This window comes from Elephantulus edwardii, unplaced genomic scaffold, assembly GCF_000299155.1.
Source record: "Elephantulus edwardii isolate Elephantulus edwardi_28Jun2011 unplaced genomic scaffold, EleEdw1.0 scaffold00007, whole genome shotgun sequence".
Lineage (NCBI taxonomy): Eukaryota > Metazoa > Chordata > Mammalia > Macroscelidea > Macroscelididae > Elephantulus > Elephantulus edwardii.
Genome location: NW_006399757.1, coordinates 36,496,253 through 36,504,854, shown reverse-complemented (window position 1 = coordinate 36,504,854; position 8,602 = coordinate 36,496,253). Strand labels below are relative to the sequence as shown.

The 8,602-nt window shown below is 39.5% G+C and overlaps 1 protein-coding gene across 1 annotated transcript; it reads right to left on the bottom strand.

Moving 5' to 3' along the window:
* Nucleotides 1–2,831: 2,831 nt before the first annotated feature.
* On the bottom strand, nt 2,832–3,507 carry LOC102857859 (AN1-type zinc finger protein 6-like). Its single transcript, XM_006880345.1, has 2 exons — nt 3,145–3,507; nt 2,832–2,981 (listed from the first exon to the last, which is right to left on the bottom strand). Exons 1-2 carry the CDS (start codon nt 3,505–3,507, stop codon nt 2,832–2,834), a joined length of 513 nt encoding a protein of 170 aa, XP_006880407.1.
* Between the last annotated feature and the right edge of the window lie 5,095 nt (nt 3,508–8,602).

Sequence of the window (8,602 nt, the reverse complement as noted above, 5' to 3'; positions counted from 1 at the left end):
AATAATAATAATAACAACAACAATAATAAATCACCCACCACAAGGACAAAAAAAAGAGTGCATAGTCAGTTACATGTATGTGTATGTATATGTATATGTATATGTATATGTATATGTATATGTATATGTATATGTATAGACATGCAAGTATACCAGCAGGTATAGGTATATATGTATGTGTATACAGATAGATGTTAATTAAATGTATAAACTCAAAAATATTCAAATTCATTGTTGTCAAGTCAGTTCCAAATAATATCTGATCTTCCAGCAGATATTTTAAGGTCATAAATCGCACTGCTTATCTTTCTTGATTCGAGTAGCTGGTGGTTTAGAACCTTCAGGATAGCAGTGCTACTCTCTACAAATTACCCCACCTGAGGTCCTTAGATGTATACACATAAGAAAAGATAAGTGTGTTCATTTATATATATGGCACAATTGCAGATACTTGTCAGATCTCACAAAACACCGGAAGAAACTGGTTTCCTAGGTTTGATGGCTTAGTTTCACAGGACATCTCCACAATTAACATAACATAGTGTACAAAGTTCATTTTCTACATCCTAATGAGATGTAAACTGTTTGTACTTTATTATTTTGTTAACAATTGAGCGTAAATTAATTGGTTGCCTGGATTTAATTAACATGGAAGCCTCTTGTTAAGTTCATCAGGATCTGGTAGGCAAGCCTTTGTATTTAAAAATCATTTGGGCCATTGTGTGGCCCTTGAGCCTGATGCTAATTGTGTTTGGGAAGAACATTGTTCTAAGTGGTATAGCACTTGTCTGTCAGTTTCCTGTACTGAAGTAACTTGGGTTTGCTGTGAAACTGAATACTGTGCCACTGGTACATCAAGAGCCATAATAGTTACCCATGGTGGACAGGGTTAGAGCTCCCAGGTTAAGACAGACCTGTAAGCAGAATTGGCATCCACTTCTTTTGGAAACCCTATGTACATTAGAGAAATGACAATAATTATAGAACAGGGTTCAGATCTTTTGTTCATAGCATTGCTATGAGTCATACTTGACTCAATGGCACTTAATAACAATAACAGTGAAGTGAGTAGATTCTGACTTGTAAGAGCTTGGAAGCAGCCATCTAAGGTAAAACTATTGGCTTCTGCTCAACCGAAGAAAAAGAGAAAGAAGGAAACCAAAGCCTCACAAAAGAAATTCGTCTACAGGGTTAATAACAAGGGAGATCTGCCGGTGTGGTCCACAGGGAGCTGTGCTGCTCACCCAAAGGCTGCACCTCTCTGGCTGCTCAAATCCACCAGCAGCTCTGAGGGAGAAAGATGGGCAGTCTCCTTCCTGTGAGATTTACACTTTAGAACTCCACTAGAGGGTCAACTATGGGTTGGTTCTGACTTGACAGCAGTGAATTTGAGTGAGAGTTAATAACGAGTCTACATGAGCCATGGCCTCATCGACCCTAAGGCTAGAAGAACTAGCTAAAGTGCCCAGATGCCATAGTTGACTTTTCTAAACAGGTCACATAGATGAACCTTTCTAGAATAGGAGGAAAATGCACAACAGACCTCAAGTTCTTAAAACGTCCAGACTTGCTACACTAGCTGAGACTATCACTTTGAGATACTTTACAAAACTTGAACCAGAACTATCCCAAGACCACCCTTTAGCAAAAGACCAAGCAGCATACAAAATAAAGTTTCTTTATCTATTAGATAAACAAAAATCTATATGAGACCAAAGGCCAATAAAAATGCTAAAACAAAAATGAGAAAATAAGACAGGGAAACAAGAATGTCAGAAATGGAACAAAAATAGAAATCCATTCAAGAGACTGTTGACTCTTGTGAAAAATACAACTAATGTCACTGAGCAAATATGTTGTTGTTACTGTGCCATTGAGTCGAATACAACTCGTAGCTACAGCACAAACAGCAGATCTGAAAACTGTCTTGTCCTGTGCCATCTTCATAATTTCTGACACACTTTGGCCCACTGCTGCAATCACTGTGTCAATCCATCTGTTACAGGTCTTACTCTTTCACCAACCCTCCACCTTTCTTTTTTTTTGTTTTGTTCTAGTTTTCCTTTTTATTTAATCAAAGACTGGTGGATAAATATAAATGCAGCACAATTACTTCAGATCATTCTTCATACTGTATACACATAAACTGATGAACATATTCTAAATCTGCAATCAATAATGAAATGCATACAACTTTTCCATTCCTTGCTAAAAAAATAATTATAACCACACGAATCTCATCAGCACACATTCTCTGTGACAAATGATTCAGACATAAATAGTGGGTGCAAAGAAACTATACACTAACATATGTATAGTCTTTGTTAATGGGGGGAAAACCAACACAAACCAGAAGCAGCCATAATGATTAAGATACATTCAGTTACTGGTAACTAGTTGTGCCCTACAGAGCACTATCCAAAAAGAAATGGTGCTGTAGAGAAAAGCTATATATACATACACAATGAGAAACTAAGCTGCAAGATGAATGCATGCATGTTTAATACTGGAAAAAATCACAGCCCTCCAAATTTTCTCCACATTTGTTATAAAAATCCCTCTGCACTCAACTAAAATTAAATGATCTTAAAAGGATATAATACTTGTAAAGTTTAATTAAAGTCTTTTCAGCCACAGAAACTGCAATGGAAATAAATGTTCAGAGTCATTTTCAAAACAAAACAAAAATTTATTCTTCTGATGACATGCGTGATTAAAATTTCTATGCAAGTTACATTGCTCTCTACCTTCCCAATGACTGGGGGGGGGGGGAAGCTCAAGTCAATTTTTAGTTTGCAGATGGTCAAACGGTTTTGTATTCCAGCAGGAGTTCAAATCTTCTGGATCTTTTCATCAACAACTACTGGATTTTCTTTTCTGATTTTCTCAGCAGCATCAGCTTTGTAATTGTAAGAGCAATTGTGTCCATCTGAATAACGGTGCACAACACAGTAAACATTTCCACACCGGCATTCAAACCCAGTAAGTCCTACTTTCTTCCTGCACATGAAACAGCGATTCTTTTTTTGTTTTGGTTTTTCAAGAGACTTGTTTTGCTCTTCAGATGGCTGGCTGCAGTGCTGTATCTGGTACTGAAGACGGAGGATCACATTCGAGAGGAACAAGGCCCTCGGCTCTGGGTCCTTGCAGATCTTCTGTGTCAGGTATTGCTTTGTCCAGAGATGTACTGTCCACCCGGGAAGATGCTACAGATTCTGATAAAAGTGACTGATTCGATACAGGGCTTGACTGCATAGATGAAGATGTAAAGTCTAATAATGTCTGAGCTTCTGGGACAGTGCCATCTGTGCATTGAACTGGTAAAGATTCAGACAGACTACTGACAGAAGTTGCAGGTGGGCTTATTCTACCATTACTACTATTCTGTCTTTGAAGATGTTCTTTATAGCATACTGAACACATGCCATTTGTACGAGGATTTCCATAAAATCCACAGCCAGTGGAACAAAGCATAGGCACTTGGCTATGATTAGTTTCTTGAGCCATGTTAATCTGTTGCACACTCTGATAAAAGTATAGGGACTTAGAGTGGGGTTCCTACTGTACTGAGGAGGCTTTGTCGTTCTCTCTCTGTATAGAAGTGCCCAGCTCCCTATGTCAGCTCGGCTTTCCTGCTGATGTTTGGGACAGTTGAGGTTGATGAGCAAACAGCTGTCCTGTATCTTGAGACAGACATTAGCTTCCTGCCTTCCCTATCCTCATAAGAAGTTACTTAAAGTTTGAGTTTTATGCAAGAGAACATTTTAAAGCCTTCAGTGTTTGGTTTGTTTTTTTTTTGTTGGTTTTTTTTTTAGAGAAATGTTTACATTTATATTGAAATATGCACTAAAACAGGATGAGTTCTACTAGTCAATGGAACTTTGCCAAAGCAGAATCACAAACTTCCGTTGAGGAGGTACAGTCAGCTAGCAGCAGTGATCCCCAAGCAGGAACACCAAGGAGAAGCCCAGGGGACCTTCAGTGTTTTACTGCAGCAGACTTCAGATTCATTCCAGGCGGCCGCTCTCTCCACCTGACGCGCTGCCCACCGCTCGCCAGTGAATGGGGACAGGTGAGGCAGCAGAACCCCAGCTCACTCCGGCCCCGCCCAACCCTCCACTTTTCCAAGCATGTTCTTCTCCAAGGAATAGCCTCTCTTAGCAACATGTCTAAAGTAAATGAGATGAAGCTTTGTCATCTTTGCCTCCAAGGAGCACTCTGTGTGTAGTTTTTCCAAAACATATACAAAATGCCAAAGATAAACCTAATTTTCTCTGTAAACATTCACCAAAAATACAATATCATTTATAAGTAATAATAAATGATTGCTATTTTCAGTTATTGCATGATTTGTGCAAAGCCTTAGTAGAACTTAGAATACAGCCCTCTTTATCTCAACTCCACCATAAACCCCAATTCTTCAGCCTTCATTTTCTATGGAAGAATGGGAAAATGCAACTAAAATAAGCACAACACCGTTTCCCCCTACTATGAAGTAATGATACTATTTTTTAGATTTGACAAAGAAAACCATTGACTTGCTATCTTGTGTTAAATAATGTATGCCCAAAGTTTTTCAGGTATAAATTATAAGATTATTTAAGATCAAAACGTTTATCTGAGTCATAACTTTATTCTCTATACCACTTAACACATTGCCTTATATACAGTAGATACTAAAAAATGCTGGTTGAATGAATGAATGTGTACAAGAACTAAAAACTAAGAATTACTCCTGCCTTGTGAGGTTAGTTTGTATTGTACAAAAATCTGAAATTCCAGAAGAATTTAACAAAACTTGGTGATGTATACATACATGAAGAATCATTCTTTAAACACTGCACAAACCTGACTTACTCATGTCTGAGATGGATTGAATCATTAATTAAGGATGACAGGAGAGACATGAGCTGAGCTGGTATCTATTGAAACACATGACCTTATTAACAGACTGTTAATTCACTGCTTTTGACAAAAAACACTCAAAGTTTGTTTTTTGGGGTTTGGGTGGGGGGGGTTTCTCTTTAAATACACAGAAACTTGTACAATTAATGTTTTAATTAAAAAAATCTGTGTGCAGACAAAAAAAATTATTCTTGGCTAAAAGTGTCTGTCCCCACTATACTACCTTATAGAGAATGTTCATAGGTAATACCACATACCTTCGTCCTTGTATCTGTGATGAAATATCCATCCCTGAATGGCATAGAGTTGGAAAATGGCTTCTCTCTCACATATGCACATCATTTTTTTATTTTTGGAAAATTCCAGATTTACAGAGAAATATATAAGAATAAAAAGAATAGCCATATACTCTACACGGGACTCATCAAACTTTTTGTTTTGTTTTGTTTTGTTGAGGTTTCTTTATCGGTTTGCATACAAAGTTTGTATAAATGGTGATTCCTCAATTTTTAACTTTCGCTGTATTTATTTTCTGCTTCTCTCTCTGCTTATTCAAGAGGATTTTACTCTTAGTCTTATGCCGTTAATATTTGTTGTTGTTGCTTTTATGTACCATAGAGTCAGAACCTACTCATAGATGACCCTTCAGCGGGTGTTTAGAGGCGGTAAATTGCACAGGAGATTGCTATCTTTCTTTTATGGAGCAGCTGGTGGATTTAAACTGCACACCTTTGGGATGGCAGAGCAGCTCCCTACCACTGCATTCCCTTTAATATGTGTAGGGGAAAAGTATTGATTTAAATAGAGTATATTTAGAATACAATACTATACTTTAAAATAGTATTATCAACAAACTGCAACAGATTTAGCTCATTATTACTGCATGAACCATTTCTACTACACAGTACCATGATCTGTGTGTGGCAAGTCCAGCCAGCCTCCCATGGAATTCAAGGGCTAAACTGTTGACCTGCTTGCCTTCCTCAGCTCCTTAGCTTTTCTCACTTCTCTCCCTTCTACTTCTCCCCATTTTGTTAGGTGACTTTTCTCTGTGCCTCTTACTTTCTACTCTGCTGGACAAAACTCTAGCAACAACTTCCTGTTTCCACTGGCCAAACCAGCACCTTCCTTTTAATCAGAACTTTCCTTGAGTGCCATTTCCTGCCGGAAGTCCGCACAGATTGAAAGGACAGGAGAAAATCTCTCCTGCAAGTAACAGAAAAACAGCTGACAACAATGGCACCAAATAAGGGAAAGGAAAAGAGGAAATGGGGTGTTTTTAAACATCCATTCTCTGAGATGTCCATAAAAGAGAATGTTGTGTCTCACTCAAATGCTCCCAGTCTTGATCCCTGACGTCCCCTCCTCATTGCAGCTCAAACTAGTTGATTGCCAGTTAACAAGTCTGACCACTAACAGGAGAAACGTAAGTGGTCTTAACCCTGTGTTCTTAATCGAAGGTGATGCCTATGTTCTTCCTCATGCCCACAGGGAATCTGCCTAGAGATCTTCTGTCATCACAACTGAAAGTTACTGGATAATACTGCTGTCTAGTGAGTAGAGACCAGGGATGTAGCTGAATGACCTGCAATGCACAGCATAGCCCCCACGATGCTGTCCAACCCAATATGTTACAGAGCAGTAGAGAACTCTTGGCCTTTGGGATTCATGCATAAATAAGGCCTTGAGGATATGCTTTCTATATGGCCTTGTTCCTTCCTGAGCCTTTGGCTTTCTTCTGAGTCTTTGTCTTAATGGCTCAGATCCTCAGTTCGTCTAGAACGAGAAAACTTTTTTTTTGTAAACTTCTTGTTGTGTACAGTCGGTCAGAATCAATTCATAGCTGACCCTCTGGTGGGTGTTCAGAGGCAGTTAATCACATGGGAGGAGATTGACCATCTTTCTCCCATGAAGCAGCTGGTGACCTTGAACCACATGCCTTCAGGATTGCAGTGCAGCTTCTTGCCACAAAAATTCCATCAATCTTTTTGCCTCCACCTCCCAAGACCGAAATTCCAACATTTCCTCTCTCTACTGGTACACCCAAGAGGGAAGTATTGTTTTCAGGATGTGTTTTTCCCTTCCTTTCCTAATCAAAGGGGCCCCTCTCCATATCTGTTTGGATCTTTGTTGGAGTCTGACTTCTACTCTCCCACCTCCTACCCCAGAAGCAAAGAAGGTGAGACTTCATCCACAGACATGAGGCACCGAGACCTGGAAAAGGGTATCATGCTTGGACAAGTAGAGGGTCGGTGAAAAAGAGGAAAACCCTCAACAAGATAGCCTGGTGCAGTGGCTACCACAGTGGGGAACAGCAGAGATTGTGAGGATGGCACAGGGATGGGCAGGGATTCTTTGTGTCGTACGCAGGGCTCTGTGTATTCGAACTGACTCAATGGCACCTAAGAACTGTGCCTTCCTGTGAAGCAACCTTGCTTTTTGCTTTATATGTTTCCAGTGGGTCCATTAAAATAAACAAACAAAAATTCTCAACAAATGGAGAGGGGGGGAAAGTCCCTTAAAATGGTAATGGGTGTTGTTGTGAATTGAATCATGATTCTCATCAAATAGGTATTGAAATTCAGGCTTCCTAGTGATGCATCAATTTTCAGTCTCTTCTGTCATCCATTGTGCTCTTTATTCCTGCTCTGTCTTTGTAAGAACCTTTCGCTCTCTTCATAGATTCTATCTTTGATGTCACCCCATAACTCATCTAGTCTTTGATCATTAGTGTTCAATGCCTCAAACCTATTCTGAAAAGGATTTTTCACTTCAGGCAGGATAGACTCAAGGTTACATTTTGCCTCTTACAGGATTGTTTTCGTTTTTCAGCTTCAATTTGAACTTGCATATGAGTAATTTATGGCTGTTTCACAGCGAGCACTTGGCTTGGTTTTGACTGTTGATATTGAGCTTCTCCAAAGATTTCTTCTACAGACGTAGTCAATCTGATTTCTGTGCAGTCCATTAGGTGAGGATGGACACAGCAATGTCGGTTTGACTACTAAGGTGCTCCTGACTTGGGCTATGATCTTTTCATTCACTTGCTATGCATCTGAAAGCTAGATAATTAATAAGGATGACAGAAGAATTGAGCCATGGTGTTGGAGTCCATCGACTGCAAAAGAACAAACAGTTATGTCTTGGAGAAAGTGAAACCAGAGAGCTCCTCAGGGGCAAAGATGACGAAGCTTCATCTCTCATACTTTGGACTTGTTGCTAGCCAAGGCTTTTCCTTAGAAAGGGACATGCTTGGAAAGATGGAGGGTTAGTGAAAGAGAGGAAGACTCCCAATGAGATGGACTGACACAGTGATTGCAGCAATGAGCTCACGTGTCAGAGACAATGAGGACGGCACAGAATAGGACAAGGTTCAGGCCTGGTGTTCAGAGGGTCACTATGAGTCTTATTTAATTTGATGACACCTAACAACAACATTTTCCTACTAGGAATAGAATAGAATGCAGTCAAGATGATTTTTTTTAACAAACACCTGCATGTTTTTGTCAGGTACTGCCAAGTTGACTACAATTCAGTGTGATGCTATGAACAACATATCAAAACCTCATTCTAAACTCTTCCATAATTTCCACCGTGCACAGCCCACTGCCGCAGTAACTGTGTCAGTCAGTCTCACTGAGAGTGTTCTTCTCGAGATCAACCCATCTATCTATGGTCAACTGATCTTTGACAAGGA